An 18260-nucleotide genomic window follows, 5' to 3' on the forward strand; every position below is an offset into this window, starting at 1 on the left:
CCATGCCTTCCTCACTAACCCCCATCCCACCCGTTATCCCCGATCCCAAACCCGCCTTTTCCCTTACCAGCCCCGCCCTCTTTTTACCTTTTATCCCTATTTCCTAACCCATCTTCGTTCATTCACGTAATAGCATGCACGGCGATCAACTGGTGGAAGTTTGCATGGAAGCAGGTATGTGATGGGATTCGTTTCTTGCCGAAAACAGTCTCGTAGCTTAGTAAATGTGACCTATGCCATAACCCGTGCTGGCTATCCCATCCGCATTACGAGGACTATCGCCGTATCCTCGCAACATCCCATTCCATTCATCATATCCCGCGGCTACTCGCTCATTCCACCTTGCGCCTTACTATCCACGACGCAAGTTCTCTCTGATCCACTCGTGCCGATACATTCAACACTGAATTTCATCACATTTTTATGACTTGATTTTGTGATAAAGTTTTCATGGGTAGTTACTTGGCAGCATTAATGTCGAACTCAAGCATATATAATTATGACCACCACGTCCCTCGTGTTAAAGGTTGCATGATTGTCCTAATGCATTACAAGGTTCTTCAGTTCATTCACATCGTTATGTAATATCTACCATCGCAAGTGAACATATTGAGTACAACACGTCCGATGATTTATTGCTCAAAAACAGACTGTAATAGATTGGGGGGATTGTAACAAAGCATTACATTATTATTATAGTTATATTTGCACCTGCATATAACCCCGATTTACTTTTTATTGATTTACAATAATAATAATAATAATAATAATAATAATAATAATAATAATAATAATAATAATAATAATAATAACAAAACGAGAAGACGGTTCAAAATATTTTGCTGATATGATCGACAGATTATACCAGTAATGAAATAGTCTGCCTAATGTATAACCATGTCTTGCCTTGAATTTAAGCAAAATAGTGCAAGTGTAAATGATTTTTAAGTATCCGGGCTCAATAACTTCCGGAACATAAAAAGTACAGTGTACTTAATTATCTCTGTAAAAAAAATATACAAAATATATATTAGCACATTATTGTGAAAGTTAAATATATATATATATATATATATATATATATATATATATATATATATATATATATATCATGAAACCCACTTAAGGTGAGTGAAAACCAGGACTTTGAACAAGTACTTGAAATTGTAAAATACGAAAGTACTTGTTCAAAGTCCTGGTTTTCACTCACCTTCTTACGTGGATTTTGTGATATTCTCAAGCACGTTCTTTCGTGCTGCATCTGATATGAAGCCTATATATATATATATATATATATATATATATATATATATATATATATATATATATATATATATATATATACGTATATATGTGTGTGTATTTAAGGGATATTATATGCCTAGAATACTACGTACAGCCCAACATTTATTATCAAAATATATATGCGGGTAATTTCACAAAATTCCTTTGTTCCAACTCATATATATAAGTCGTACGTTTCAAATTAGATATTTCCGAATCCTTCGCGCAGTAACAAACTCTCTTCTAGGTGCCAAGTGCACATGATTTTTATGATGAGAATGAATGATATGTAAATTGCAATATAATCACTGGACTATTAAGCTTATCGTGATTGAAAGTCAACGTAAACACCCCGGTAAGGGAATAGTGTCGTCAGTGCACCTCACGCGGTGGACTGTAGGCACTGCTTAAGGTTCTTTGCAGCGTTCCTTCGGCCCCTAGATGCAACTCCTTTCATTTATTTTGCTGTACCTCCATTCATATTCCCTTTCTTCCATCTTAATTTCCACTAACAATTATTTCATAGTGTGTCTGTGAGGTTTTCCTCCTACTACACCTTTCAAACCTTTCTACTCTCAATTTCCCTTTCAGCGCCGAATGACCTCATAGGTCCCAGCGCTCGGCCTTTGGCCTAAAATCCACATTCCATTTTCCACCCAACGTAAACACATTTTACTGACTTAAATAAAACGACAACAGGAACTAGCTGACCTTCTGAGGATAATTTTGACTGGGCTTTTGTCAACAATTAAGCTCTAGATTTAATTACCAAGACGGAAGTTCTCTTTAATTATTCTGCGACATGCCGGTATGCACTACCGCATTAATTGGAATTGTTGTCGATATCCATTAGAGTATTTTTAAAATAAAAATCCTTGTTGCACAGTTGTTTCTGTCCTAAAGTAGTCCTTGAATTGAGCGAGTGCTTAACGAGGGTTTAGTATTCGAAGTCATTTGCAGCCAAGACATATACAGTATCCTGTATGTATATATATATATATATATATATATATATATATATATATATATATATATATATACATATATAATATATATATACATATATAAACATAGTATACACATATACATATATATCTACTGTATATATATATATATATATATATAATATATATATATATATATATATTAGCACCTGATCCAGGTTCAAGAAGAAGAGCACCGGACCTGAATTTACCGCATAGCTCACGGCGGAACAGGTGTTAATTACCATGGAGTCTGAAGCCAAGTCATTACCTGTCTCACCTTGAAAAGCCGCTTTCTTACAAATGAGGTGGCATAACGTCGTGTTTAAAGATCAAGTTTATTTACAAGGAATAAACTGTGATATCTTTATTTAGGCAAAGTGGACACGTAATTGTGAAGGGGTATAATTGCATAATTATCAGCCTGCTTCTTTTAGCGGTAAGTAGTCGACCTTCGAATTAGATTTTAAGAGATAAAAAAGATAAAAAAAAAGTTCAGGTAAGGAGATTAGTTGCTCATTTGGATTATATATTTATCCATTTTTTTATATTTTCTCTTTTTGTAGCTTAACGAGTTTTTGTGGTTTGTGACGATTCTGTTTCAGAATCAGAAATATAATCTTGATAAAAACTGCGAGTTACCACAGCTTGTAAAAAAAGTATTGCTTGGCTTTTAAATGTTCCCCAAATCAATTTGCATTACACTCGAAATGCCTTGTCACTCGCTGAAAAACATGCATACGTAAATAAAACAAAACAGTTTAGGACTCTATCTTTATGCTATTTATTCTTCGGTTCTCGCTATATTGTATGTATGTATGTATGTATGTATGTATGTATGTATATATATACATATATATATATATATATATATATATATATATATATATATATATATATATATATATATATATATATATATCTGTATATATATATACTGTATATGTGTACATCGTGTGTGTAAATATGTACATCTCTCTCTCTCTCTCTCTCTCTCTCTCTCTCTCTCTCTCTCTCTCTCTCTATATATATATATATATATATATATATATATATATATATATATATATATATATTCACACATATTTATATATATGTCTCTGTCTGCCTGTGCATCTATAAGCATTTACCAATAGGGGCAAGGCATGAAAACGCAGTGCTAAGTTAAAGATAAGTATTGTACGGATAAATTCTATTTGATTTTTCTTATAAATTTCCCCTGCAATCTAGTAGCTGTGACGCTTGCCTCCCTAGCAAGAGGGATTTAGTTAAAATTCCAAGCGAGGGCTGAATATATAAACACAGCCTATCAAAATGCCTTGTTCTTCTGGAGATGTCAGTTGTGAACTATGTACCTGGTTGTTGGCTAACTGTGGTGTGGTGGGTTGCAGCCAGAGCAGAAACCTAATGGGGTCACCAAATCCTCATACATATATATATATATATATATATAGAGAGAGAGAGAGAGAGAGAGAGAGAGAGAGAGAGAGAGAGAGAGAGAGAGAGAGAGAGAGAGACTGCTAAGGCAGGAGCAATCCGTATCTAGATGAGTAAAAGGGTGGGTAGATCAAGTGTTAAGAAAGAGATATAAAAATAGTTTGAAAGTAAAAGGAACAAGATGTACGTGACATGCAACGCAAAGGATCTACGAAAAGATCATTGTTTACTTTTTAGATTGTTTGTTTTTGCTTCAGTTTTTTTTCATGAGCATTTATCCAGGCTTTCCGGTGAAAATAGCGAAAGTCAAATCATTTTGCTTAGTTTCAGTCTTAATTTATTTAGAATTTCCTCACTATTTGAAACGCTTGACTGAGTTCTTAATTTTAAATTTTTCAAAAAAGTTAATGCATAAAGATTCTAGTTTATCTGTGTTGTAATAGATATTCAGTTTTGAAAGTCCATTTTCTCGCACTGATTTTGACTCACTGTCTTGTGGAATCTTTTTTGTAAGACGTAAAGACCTCATCCAATCGAGTATTTTTTTGTGGGTTCCGATAAAGTATCACTTTATTTAGTGGCTTCATTAATGGAGGAGTTTTTCTGGCTGCCATAGTGATTGAATTAATCGCAAAATCGGTAATATCACTGTGCTCTTGTCATCTTTCAAGTGATGAGCTTTCTCTTTTCTATATTTGCTGTTTGTCCCAATCACCTTTGCTTACTTTACTACTACTACTACTACTACTACTACTACTATGTTGTTACTTATTACTACTATTATTATTATTATTATTATTATTATTATTATTATTATTATTATTATTATTATTATTATTATTATTATTATTCAAAACACGCACCCTATTCATATGGAACAAGCCCAAAAGGGCCGATGACTTGAAAGTCAAGCTTCCAAAGAATATGGTGTTCATTTGAAAGAAGTAAACAGAGGGTAACAGGAAGTACAGAAAGACGAGATCAGTTATTAGAAAAGCAAAAATAAATTGACAAATTAATAAATGAATGGATAAAGCTGTAAGTTACTAGAATGCTCGTAAAAGGAGAATAATTGTTGTTGGGTAGTAATGCGTTGCATCTTCGCTTGAACTTTTGTTGTTCTAATTGCACAACATCCACAGTCCAACAGTGTGAGGAATAAAGGACCTCTTGAACTGAGAAGTTCGACAGCGAGGCACATTTACCTCATATCGGTACTGCTGTTCAGCAAATCTGGTTCGTACGTATGTTAAAGAGTGGTAAGGGAGCTTGGGGTTATTTTATAAACGATGTTATCGGAGTGCGGCCACTATACCATAGATCTATCTACGTTCCACTCGAGGCGGTTGATTATATTAGTAAAACAAGACGGGAATTGGACCGACTGAAAAGCGGTTTATATCTCGTGATTTGATCTATTTCAAAACGATTACTCTCCAGATAATGTGTCCCCCATATTGGATTGTGCAATTGCAATTACATAAGAGATTCTGTCACTGAAAGATGTGTCAGAGAGATTGTCTAGGTAATAAATGACTTTGCTGAATATTTGTTGTAAAGGATAAGTTGCTACTTCTTTAAAAAAAAAAAAAAAAAATGCCGTGTTACAGATGAACTTTGTAGGATCACATTTGCGTCAGTCCTGAATGCTCACAGTTCAGGGGTCGATATTAAAGGCAAGATTTAATTCCTGTTGGATGGGATATGTGTATTTTCCATGTTGCAAGCACACAGCTAGAGGATCGTGATCGTGGTCCTTTAGAAATCGTTGTGTTAGACCTAGGGGAAATCACGTTTTATTTAGTTTTTAAGTCTTTTAGGTTGAGGAGTCAATTTTCTGTAAATTCCCTGAGTTTATTACCTTAAAAAATTCTGTACTTTTAATGCAGCTATTATTGTCGGTTTTTTTTTATTATTTTTACGTTTTTAATTGCGGAATTTATTTCCTTCCCTGTCAAATTCTTAATGAGGAATACTCGAATTTTTAGGTGGCAATTATGGGCAAAATTTATTGTTAAATTGCTCATTGTGGATCTATAAAAGTTTGAATTTTGCTATATCTTGACCAAACATTTATGGTATTTACAATTTTCATGATGATTCTCAAGGCGAGAAATGTCTCTTTTTTATGCATACGCCTATATTATTCTAACATATCTTCATTTTCTACTCCGCAGTTTTGTTTGAAAGGTCTGTTCTCAAGTTTCTTGTCTGATGTTAAATTATTAGCCTTGCAATTGTGTGGCTGGAGCCTTACTGCATTATCAGTACTTGATTTTTTCAATTCTCCTATAGGTGTTTCACTGACTGGGGATCAAATAGTTTTGTACATAGTTTGAGGAAGTAATTGCATAGGCCTTAATTGGGTTGTTTGGTAGATAGCATCCTAAGTTTTGGTAGGTCGCGAATAGCTCGGTGGATATCATGCCATAGTAGCACCGATATGTTTATTCGCTTTTCAGTACTAACAACCTGTAACATAAAATTCCTAACACGAGCGCAGTTAGAAGACAAATGATCCTTTAGGATTCCCCTACTCATAGGAGCCGGGACTTCTGTTTGCAAAGTTTCAGCAGAAGGCGCTGCCTGGGAAATAGCTTTTTATTATTTCTGCATGAATTTATTTCAATCTTCTTGATACTTTTTACTGAAGTTTTGGGTTCTTCACTTTTAGGTATGTGTATTTTTTACTATTTGCCTTAGTATTCATCTAATTAGAGAACATTGCAAATAAAGGATAAACTAAAACCCCAGAAATCAAATATTCGTTAACTGTTTTTGGATAATTGCAGTCTAAACTCCTTTATATTTTTGTTTCAGATGTATTGCACATAAGTAATTTGATTTTTGGAGTCCTGGTTTATCGTTGATTTCCGATGTCCTCGTCCTGACAGGTTTGTAATTACATTATCTGTAAATTGTTCATTGATGCAGGAACATCCATTTAGCAATGAGAGTTGAGAAAACCATTAGATTTTCGTTCGCCTGTTTCACTTTCTTCGCCAGCTGATTTGTTTTAGTGTTAAAGAGGTTGTTCTTCAGTTCCGTGTTGAGGATAAATTCGTATTTTATCTGAGGCTGGTTTTATGTTTTTTCAGCACGTTTTAGTTGTTGTTCATACACTCCTTGACATGTTTGCCTTGTTGATGGTTTAGTTTCTTCTATATTATTTTGGTAGCGAAGCACTGTCCATTGTATATTGATGTTTTGCTGTTACTCTTGTTTGTATTTTAATAATTTACTTACATTTTTACCTATTTATTCATTAATTTGTTAATTTATTCTTTCTCTTCCAGTAACAGATCTCTTCTTTTTGTATTCCCTGTTGCCTTTTGTTACTTCTTTCAAATGAACACCATATCCTTTGAAAGCTTGAGTCAATGACCCTTGTGGGCTTGTTCCATATGAATAGAGTTCATCCTGAATAGTAATAACAATGATTGTGTTTTCTCTTCAGTTTGTTCTAGGCCACTGGGTACGTTCATTGCATTCCTTGGTATCGAGTGCTTCTTACAATGCTTCTGATTAGAATTTCTTCCTCTTTCTTGTTTTTTCTATGATTTATTTATTTGTTTTGTTTTAATGTCATGTTTGTCTTATGCAAATTCTTTTGATTCCTGCATTTTTAGATGACGATTTTTCACGAGTCGCTTCAGTTCATAATGTAACGTCGCAAAACAAAGACTTGAAGAAACCTGTCGCTGAATGCGGATCCGTTCCGCCGATCTGTTAACATTCCTGCACCTCTCCCCGAAGCGTTTCCATAATTAGGTCCAGGTGATCCAATTCATATACCATTTTCAAGAAGTGAATGATATTCAGATTCACCAAATTCAAGATCGTCTATTCAACAAAGATGTTTGTCAGTAAAACAGCAAGAGCACGAACCTTGTCTTACGGTACCCCATCAATTCAACCAGATATCATAGGCTAGTGTAATAAAATGAACCTTGAGACGCAAGTAAACCTCGAAAGCAATTTAGGTCCTGCGTACGTAGATCGGTGCCTGTAAGGTCAGTTGAGATACGACTCATTTCTACATTAAGAACGCGTACTAACCTTGCATGTTTATTGTCGGCTTCAGGTGTAATTTTTAGGTAACATTACTTTCCCTTTTCAGAATACTTGCAGGCTTACATTTTAAAAGTTTTTAAACAATCGTAGAGCTGTCAAAAAAGTCACAATGTATATATTTTTCCTTTCGGGGTCATTTTATTGTTTAAAATGTTAGGACATGTAAATGTAAAGTTGTTAATACACTAGCCTATTATATAAACACTTTCCCATGATTGGCGTTGCCTCATTGAATGCAGTCTTAGTTTCTTATTGTTTTTATTTGAGCTAATATTTGTTTTAGATAATGTGCTTTTTTGTTTTGTTAGAATGAATATGGGTTTTTTTTTGGTAGAACTAAGCAGTAGCTTTGCATAGGGTATTACTTTAGAAATTTATTTTTCCTATATAGTATTTTGGTTGCTTATCAAGAATTTACTGTTATTTTTTGTCATTCAACTATAATTAACCTGTAATTAACCTCAGAAGTTGTACGCTGGCCATCCTGGAATGCTATCATGCATGCACAGTGTTATAGGGGAGTTTTGGTAAAAAGTGGAGTTTACTTCACTGGGGCTCTGCCCCCCTGGCTAGGTAACACAGCCTGCTAGGTTAGGTAAGGTTAGGGTACATTAAGTTAGTATAGTTCCTTTTAAAATAGGTTTCCTTAGCCAATCCCTTCTTAAACATATGGCTCCCTGATGACTTGCACATGCGCGGAACCTTTCCTTAACAACAATGGGGTGGTCCAATATACCTCCCAACAGTTCCAAAACCCAGGGTTTCCAAAGGGTTCCCAATCATGTTGGGTAGATATGAGGTTAATAATAATTGACTGACAATAAACAATACCAGTTCTTTCATCAGCAACTCTAAAAAAAGTAGCCTTATTGGAAAATTCAATTTCCTAGGTAATAGTTCGTGCAGAGTTCTTACTTAGAAATACCCTTTTTTTATTGAACTCTGTGTGAACTTGTTATTTTCTTTGTTAAGTAGATCATTTCAGATGTACCGTAGGCTAGGTCAGTTATTCTGGGCTTTCAGTGATCTTTTTCAACAGATGTTGCCAAATTGTAGTGTAGGCTGTAATATGAATGATCTTTTGGGAACGTTAATATTCCATTCCACTTTTATTTCATCTCTTATTTCTTGCAATCTAGTTATGTTAGATTTTCTCAAATAAATTATTTTTTTTCAAATAAATTATATTGACCTCCTGGCCTCACTGTGAGCAATTCAAGTTCTTTGTTAGTTGTGAACTGAATTGCTAGTTTTTCTTCAAGAATCAAGTTAGATAAGCCTAGTAGCCAAGGCCATTAAGAATAATGAAAATTTTTGCTGCAGCTGTTGTTAAATCATTATTTTCAAAAGGATGAAGTTTTCCTGTTTGTATTTTTTTTTTTTTACTGAAATTTTGCATTTTTCATTTTTCCAATAGGCTTATATAGTGCCTTCACAATTATCAGCCATATCTTTTGCTATGTTAGAGAGTATCTACGAGAGATTCAAATTGTGAATGAAGAAATTTTAGACATATGCATAGCTAAGGATGTTAATGAAGAAGAAGCAAAGTAAAGGAAATTACACAACAAGTAGATTATAATAATTAGATTTTTGACAAATAAGCTGAGATTGAACAAAGGCTAGATTCCAAATCTCAACTCAGCAATGATGGAAGTGAGCCTGTAATAACTGTTAGACTGCCTAAATTGATTTGTAAGGGGTTTAATGGAGAATACACTGTATTGATAGATTCGATTTCAGGAATTTTTGTTGCAGTTTAGCAACTGTTTTGATGCCTGAAGAAAATATTCTGATTCAAATAAACTTACATATATGCTTATTTCTTTTTTTATCAGGTTTTGCTTTCAGGGTAATTTCTCACCTTTCCATTTCTGATGATAACCACGCTGTAGCTCTGACCTTGCTTAGAGATAAATTTCTTGATATTCATCACATTATTTATGAAAGTTTCAAACAACTACTTGTGCTTTCAGACAAGTTTGATCCTACCTTTAAGGGGAAACTACTAATGAGAGAATTGTCGGGTTTAGAGCTCTCTTGGGATGAAATTGTAACAGAATGTATTACACAGTGTTCCAACTTCTAACAATTATCTTCCTACCATTGCCTTGATCATGTGTCAGTAAAGATGTGATTCTTCCAAATCAGGATATGGTTTTGCCATTTATAATTTCTGCAAAATGTCTGCAAAATTGCAAGTTGTTCCCATCAAGTCTGAAATGATACTTATGCCAGAAGTGTGGGGGGTGTATTTAGCAGTAAAATTCTTGCCCATAGTTCTAGACTTTTTCTTCACAGATTTCAAAATGTTGCAATTGCTGTTGATTCTCAGAGTTTGTTACAATGGCTTCTTACTGACTGTGTCACTACCAAGAGCATTTTCATTCAAAGTAGCATCAGATTTATTTCAGATTTATCTCAGAAACGGAGATATGTCAGCACTGTAAAGCGATTTGGGGGGGCCCCCTTTTGACCAAGTACGCTAGGTAGACCATAGTTTTTATTTTATCAGCAGAAAAACTGGAGTCCTACTGAATGTACTGTACTTGGAAAGTGCAATTGATTAAGAAGCTTTTATGATTATTGTCAGGTTTCCACAAAATTATGATGTATATATTACTTAAATAGAAAAAAAAAAAGTATTTATCTGTTTACATTCAGCACTTTTATTATTGATCTCATGAGACCCAAACTGTTATGACATATACATCATTTGTCTGACACTGACCAGTATTCATGACTACACCAGCAATTCGATAAGAAGTCATTTATTGTGATCGGGTCTTTCCAAAGCTTAACTAAAGAGTCCATCACCTCTGGCAACTTCTAAGAGTTAAGCAACTTCATGATTGCTAGGGATACTATGTCTTTAATCATTCTGAGATATATTCAGTGTTTTTCATTGCTAAGCTAATATGTCAGAAAAGAGTTTTAAAATGTTTTCCAAAAATGTTAATGATTTCATAGGTATTGTGAATTCTAAATTTATCTTGTAGAAGAGTATGTCCAGGCACATCAGACAAATCTTCATTAATTTTCCAGTATTTGTGCCATGTCTGCTAAGGAGAGGTACCTTTAGGGCTACCGGGGACATATTGTCTCCAAGTAGTGACCTTATTGTATTCTGGGTTAAGTGCTGAAAGGGAATTTAGAGGTGTCTGTTTAATCATTGCTCATCATCATCTTGGGTAAATGAATTACTCCACAGTTTCTGGTTATGAGCAGTTAATAAATGATCCCACACATTGTTCTGGCAGCCATCTTGACCTTGTATTCACAGATGTTACAGGGACTGTATCTTTTGGAGTAGTTTGTCTTGGACTCATCTCATTAAGGTTAATGTGGAGATGGATCAAGTTGTTGATGTTAGCTTTTCAGGAAGGGTAAACTTGAAATTCAAGGACAGTTGGGATGTATTCACCATGATCTTTGTGAGCTCAGGTAAAGCATTTTATTTATAAAAGTTTAATCATTCTTGAGTATTTAAATGCTCATCTTGGCACTATTATTGAGAGGAGAATTCCATCTAAAATCCTCAAGTTTCATCTTAAGTCATCACCCTTTGGAGTTGATTCTAACAGGCCTCCCCTTAGGGCAGCTGATGGAACTGCTGTATATTGCCATTAACAGAAGGCAGAACTTTTGGTTCAAATCTTAATAAGCAAAGAGTGTTCAGTCATTGGTGTTGCTTCCTTCATGCTTTGCAGAGCCTGAGTTGTTTTCAGTGGTATTTCAGATCTGGAGAAATCAAAACTTTTCTTCTGGGGCTTGACAGTTACTGCAACACAGACCCTAACAGGATCTTTCCATCTTTTTTGAAAAGACTGCTGATTTCATTGCTCCTAAATTTTCAGAAGGTTAGTTGTACTTGCAAGTTTTCTTTCTCTCCGGGGGGGGGAGGGTGGAGGAAACATTGCTGCATTCCATAAAGGGACTAGTCCATCTTCATACCCCTCAGAATATAGGCTGGTTTCTCTTGTTCCTGTTTTATCTGAGGCTTTTTGGAAGCTGCTATGTAAGCGCCTTTGTTGGTTTGTTGAAGGTAGTCACCTGATACAAGTATTATAGTTTGGGTTTTGTAAAGGCCTTGGTACTTGGATGCACTCTTGTCGTTGCCTACTGTCTTGCAGAATGCTCTTGAATTGAATATAGAATTTAGGCCAAAGACCAAGCACTGGGACCTATGAGGTTATTCAGCACCGAAATGGAAATTGACAGTAAGGTTTGGTAGGTGTAACAGGAGGAAAACCTCACAGTTGTACCATGAAACAATTGTTAGGAGAGGGTGGAAAGTAAGATGGAAGAAAGAGAATGTGAAAGGAGGTAGAGTGAAACGAACGAAAGGGGTTGCAGCTGGGGGCTGAAGGCACACTGCAAAGAACCTTAAGTAATGCCTACAGTGCACTGCATGAGGTGTACTGATGGCACTACCCACCTGTGGGGTACAGAATGCTCTCAATGAGGGTACAGAGGCATGCATGGTTGGTTTAGATTTTTGTAGCCTTTGGCCATGTGAACCACGAAGCACTTACCTACAAGCTAAGATTATTGGGAATTCCTCAAAGTGTTCTTGGACCTTTGCCTTTTTTTATCGATACTGGTAACATATGGCTAGGTCTGAAGGACAAACTGATTGCATATGCCAATAATGCTACTCTTTGAGCTGTTGTTCCATTTCCTTACCTTAGGTCTGTGGTTGCAGAATCCTTGAATAGATATCTGGCATGTATTCATGAATGGAGTAGGCTTTAGGGCATGAAGAATTCTAAAACTCAAAGTTTGATAGTTAATCGATCCCCAGAACACTTTTGCCTTTGCGTCATGACATACATTTAAGTAGTATGGTTTTAAATGTCAGTGACAGTCATAAGATTTTATGTGTTACTTTTGGTAAGAAATTGACTTTCGAGAAGCATATACCTAATGTGTTGCCTGTGTTTTTCAAGAAGTTGGTATTTTGCAGAAATGTTTTCGAATGTTGTGTTGAAACTGTTATATCAAAGTGTTTTTACTCTTCTTCCTGGTCTTGGAGCACTGTTCTCTACTGTGGTCTCTGGTTGCTGATTCTCATCTCAGACCCGTGGATGGAGTTATATCTTCAGTCAAGTTTATTCTTCCAACACTTAATGTTGCCTTGTGGCATAAAGTAAGTTTGTTTGCTTCATAAAATTTACTTTTAACACTAATCCTCTGAACTTGTTTAACTCAGCCTAGCTGATTTTCCGTATAACACCAGGCAGGCTGGTACAGCAGGTTTTACACTACTCCGTTTTCTAGGAGTTATATCTTGGCTACAGCTATATTGTGAAATAGTTTACCTAGTGCAGTTGTGGAATATTCTGATTTCCAAATGTTTAACCAAGAAGCATATTCATTCCTGCTTTCTGGTGATGTGCCCTGAATTTGGGTATATTGGTTTTATTTTCTATTCCCACATATTTATATATTTATAACCTTTTCCAATAGCTTGTCTCTCTCGAGGCTGATTCTTCTTTGGAGCCCCCTAGGGTTTATAATCTGTTGACTTGTCTGCAAGGGTTTTCAGCTGAAGATTTGAAGGAAGATGTAGGTTAATAATGTTATAATAATCCAGATATATTCATCTGCCTATTACGAAGCCACAAGATAAATACCTTGCTTGATTACAGGAGTAATGCAAATCCCATAGGTAAGGAGGCATACTGTTTGTGGTTTTCCATGTTTTGAAAACATTCAAAGCCATATAAAGACAAAGCAGAGATTGTTATCAAAACAACAGTCCTTTTAGCATATAAAGGAAATGATTAGTTTTCAGAAAGGGGAAAAAGCCATGGTTAATGCCAAGTGCTCTCAGAAGTCCCTACCCATAACATTAGGATGGGATTCTGGCGAAACAGTTGGCTAAAAGTCAGGAACTGTTTTATCAAATTTATTTAATGAGAACCCTAAGTAGCATTTTTTGACTTGCAGGGCTTAGCTGAAGGACTGGTTCTGAAATATACTTGAAATTGGGTGTGAGGTTAAGAGCTATAGAATTTACATAGCTAAAGATATAAATATCAGAAGGAACAGATATAGGCAGATTGCAACTTGGGTAAGGCCAAAGAGATATTTATGAACCTTAACATAATCTTGTGTGCCACTCAAGACTCACATAAGTACAGGTAATAGTCCTATGTATATACTGAGATAAAAATGCTGTTTCCATTAGTGAAAAGTAACTAGTCAGAAGAAAATGTCCCAAAGTTAAGTTATTTAGTGTAAAAAGTGTAAAGAGACAATGTTGTTATAATAATACATATCACCATTATCATCAGGTTCCATGCATTGGCAGAGATTGCTCTATCATCATCATTGTTTATCCTCACTATCAGATAATACAGGCAGTCCCCGTTTTACGACAGGGCCTCCGTTCCTATGCTGTGTCGTAAGCCAAAAAATTGTCAAAAATCCTAAGAAAACCTTACTTTTTAATGCTCTGGATGTATTGAGAATAATGCAAACTGCATTTTTATTGAGTGTTTCATCTGAAAACCTCCAAATTTTTATTTTTCTGCTGTTTTGGAGCCATATTTCTTCCGTTGGATCAGCGTAGGACGCATCATAACCCTGGGACATGCGTTGTACGCTGGGAAATAATTTCTGATGAATATATTTGAAAAGCGTCATAACCTCGGAACGTCGAAAGCTGGACCCACCGTGACCTGAGGACTGCCTGTGCTGTATTTAAACATCTGACTTATTCATTAAGCACTAGGGCACTTTCGGCCATTCACCACTGAAGACAGTGAAAAGAGGGAGTTGGAGTGGTCAGTCAACAAGCTAGAGATCCAAAACAAAGGAGATGGAGTACAAGGATCTAAAGATGGAACTGGAAGAAAACCCAACATTTGCACTATGAAAAAATAGTTAAGAGAAGTTCTACAGCAAGACTGAAGAAAGGAGGTGGGAAAGAAGGTAAAGTATCAAGCTAAGAAGTGGGTGCAGCTAGGGTCAAAGGGACACTGCAAACACCTGTTGGTAATGGCAGCTTTAATCTTGATAATTTCCTAAATAAAACTTTAGGTTTAGAAAATTTGTTTTGTTTCCAAAACTAGACATTCAGTGTTGGTTAAAGAAACATTAAACTGCCAGTCAAAACCTGCCTTGTATGCTAACAAGGGTAATAACATGAGGTCTTCAAATATCCATGGATGAAATGAGTGTGACCAACTTGAGTTGGGCTACAATGGGTTTTATTTGTTTTAATTCACTTATCAGATTCATTATTCCAGAATTCAGCCTTTTACCAAAGATGATGCAGTTTTTTTTTGCTTTATCAGCATCATCATTTCCCTTTAATCTCCAAGACACTAAGTGCATTCTATCAGTAGAGTAAAATCTCAAGGACAGCTCTTATCATTTAGCCGATAAAATTCCATTTTTAAAACTCTAAATTAAAGCTATGCATACTGCCTCATCAAGAGATGGGAATCAATAATAGAGCAAAGATTACAAATGAATATTTAATCAAGATGACAATGTTATAATGACAAACTCAGTTTCACAGACACTCATGTTTCCTAAAAATTGTGCGAGCTGAAATCATCTTATAAAAAGATTACCACTGATATCCCATGAGCTTCATGGCAATGATCTTCTTTCCACCCCCTTAAAAAAAATCTTTACTCGAACTCCCAGTCCCAAATAACAACAGTTTTATTATCTGTTTGGAGAATGGAGAGCATAAACTTAAATCAACATAACACCCTATATTTGAGCTGTGCTGGGAAATTGTGATTTCAGCTCACAACATTAGGGCCAGGATTACCCGCGTGAAAAGACTTTTCATTTCTGTAAGCTCCCTGAAGAAATAAATAATGGCCTTTAAATTCCAGAAAATTTTGAACAATATTGTCTTCTTTCTCAATAATGAAATCGATTATAGCATCAACAAAAACCTCACACTCAAATATTTGTCAATTCTTACTCATATTCACTAAATACAGCAACAACAAGGATAACACCAGGGCATTTTCCTTATGATTTAACAGAAAACATATGGCTTACTACAAACGTATATATCGAAATAAACAATTAATTAATCCCTGATGTGAAACCATGAAATTCTCAATGAAGACAAAATCTTGGGTCACAATTCTTCATTAACTATACAAGGACAGCAGTGTCAGGAAAGAAAAGCTTTTACAAGTAACCAAGGCCTTTCTGATTCATCCATCATTATCAAGCAAAGCAGTAAATCACACAGAATATGAAAAATTTTTCCTATGTCATTATTTTGAACACTTGCATGCTCACATTTTAAAATCTTACACTAATACTCATTGTTCCAATTACATTACAACTCAAGTGAATTTTTATTGTGGTTTTTAAAGAAACCTTAACTACAAATGGCTTTTTGTATTTATCCCAAGACCCTTATCATCTACACTGTAAGTAATTACTTCCAAACTAGGTGCTAACTTTTCATTGACAGTGTGAGCTAAACAAAAACAAAACACAAAAAAAACAACTATACTAATTTTATATCTCATTTCAGATCAAGCAAGAAACATGGCATTACTAAACCCACTGGCTTAGCACAAGATCCACTCCAAGATAAGTGACAAACAACACAGGTATCAAACAACTTGCAAATATCTTGAAGCATATGAGTAAATCTTCACCCCCTATTTAATCCTGGTCAAATGAGTTTAAATTCTCTAAGGTGGTCATCTTACAAAGCACAAGTTTGCTGCTGGTGTATGGAAGGCAAGTTTTAAGTGCAGCAAAGCAACGCTCAAAAAAGAAGCTTTTATAAAACCTGCAAAATCATTATTTCCCAAAGTCCCTCTGTCTATGTGAGCATTCGGTAAAATAACTCTTAACATACTGAAACCCATCTATCTGTGCAATGCGTCTTATTTAAAAAATACATGTACATTTATAAGACTGGTTTTTTAAGGAATACAATGCTACCAATGCGAAAATAAGATTTTGCTGAAGTTGTCACCTTCAGGAATCATCAAGTCCAGCAATACATTCACACAAAAACAACTCGCATACAGGATTTTTATAGAACACTACAATTTAGCAGAGCAACATCCTTTTCCTTATATATAAAAATTCACAACATGACAGAATAAATCAGTAAGTTCTAGCATGTAAGTTTAACAGTTTTTTTTATTGATCTACATATCACTTTCTAATGTCAAAAAATACATTAATTTTCTCAAATTTTTCTGAAAGTGGAAAAACTTGGCATTTAATCCAGCGCAAACTACAGAGATGCCAGGACACTGATGATGGTTAGTCAAAATAAAGATCTAATATTTTAAAACATTCAGACATCCATTATTAATCACTAAGCAATGAGTTTTTTCAAAATTGTTTTTAATGAGAAACTCACTGCCTTTTTAATGAATCAAATAAAAAATAATTTCAAAGAATTGATCAGTAATATTTCTCAAGGTACAAAAACTTAGTTAAGATACAAACATCCCCATTGCAAGAAAATCTGTCTTTAAATTGTTCATTCCTAACATAAATAATCTTCTACTACAACATAAACTTTCAGAAAGCAACTATTCTTTACCAAAAATATATATACATCTTGGACATTTAATAATTACCTTCAACATCACACTAGGCCCAATACCATCTAGTCGATGAAATCTATATTTTAAACTGAAGTGAAATTTCCCTAAAACTTATTTTTTCTCTTTACACAGGCATTTGGGTTAATAAACCATAACTAGACCCCTGGGGTTTAATCATTACTGTCCCCTAGAGGACATTCACTACTTATTCTATAAGTTTCTTGGCTTTGAAGAACTTGCGCAAATAAAGAACCTGCCAAGTGGCTAAACCAATGAGGCAACAGAGAGAGAACAGGGACAGGTACAATACTCGGGAGTTTGTTGACTCTGAAAAGAAAGAATTTTTGTCAGTTTATAAATATTCTGAAAAATATATAAATTTTTTTTCAATTCAAATCGATATTCAATTACTTGAGGAAAAGTTGCTGCTTTATACTTGCCCATTAATCATTTATATGCCAACTTTCACAGATAGACAGAATATAAAATTTAGGTCAAAGGCCTATCACTGGGACCTTTGAAGTCAATCAGTGCTGAATAGACAGAATATAAAATTTAGGCCAAAGACCTATCACTGGGACCTTTGAAGTCAATTAGCACTGAAAGGAAAACTGAGAATACTGTAAGAGGTTTAAAAGGTGTAACAGAAGGAAAACCTCACAGTTGCACTATGAAACACTGTTAGAAGAGGGTGGAAATTAAGATGGAAGAAAACATTGTTAGAAGAGGGTGGAAATTAAGATGGAAGAAAGAAAGAAAATACGAATGGAGGTACAGTAAAAGGAATGCAATTGTTGCAGCTAGGAGCCGAAGAGTGATGCAAAGTGCACCGCATGAGGTGCACTGATGGGACTAACCCCCTACGAGGGCCCGCTTTCATGGTCTTGAATGGTCCCCGACTCAGGCCCGCTTTCATAGTCTT

General features: G+C 35.0%; 1 protein-coding gene across 1 annotated transcript in view; it reads right to left on the minus strand.

Moving 5' to 3' along the window:
- Window positions 1-15251: 15251 nt before the first annotated feature.
- The window catches only part of bai (Transmembrane emp24 domain-containing protein bai), a 39883-nt gene continuing 36874 nt past the window's right edge, over window positions 15252-18260 (minus strand). The window contains exon 5 of the mRNA XM_067087821.1: window positions 15252-17665. Within this exon, the coding sequence (XP_066943922.1) occupies window positions 17544-17665 (122 nt within the window). The 3' untranslated portion in view covers window positions 15252-17543. The remainder of the gene's footprint in view (window positions 17666-18260) is intronic.

Source organism: Macrobrachium rosenbergii, chromosome 44 (genome assembly GCF_040412425.1).
Source record: "Macrobrachium rosenbergii isolate ZJJX-2024 chromosome 44, ASM4041242v1, whole genome shotgun sequence".
NCBI classification, from domain to species: domain Eukaryota; kingdom Metazoa; phylum Arthropoda; class Malacostraca; order Decapoda; family Palaemonidae; genus Macrobrachium; species Macrobrachium rosenbergii.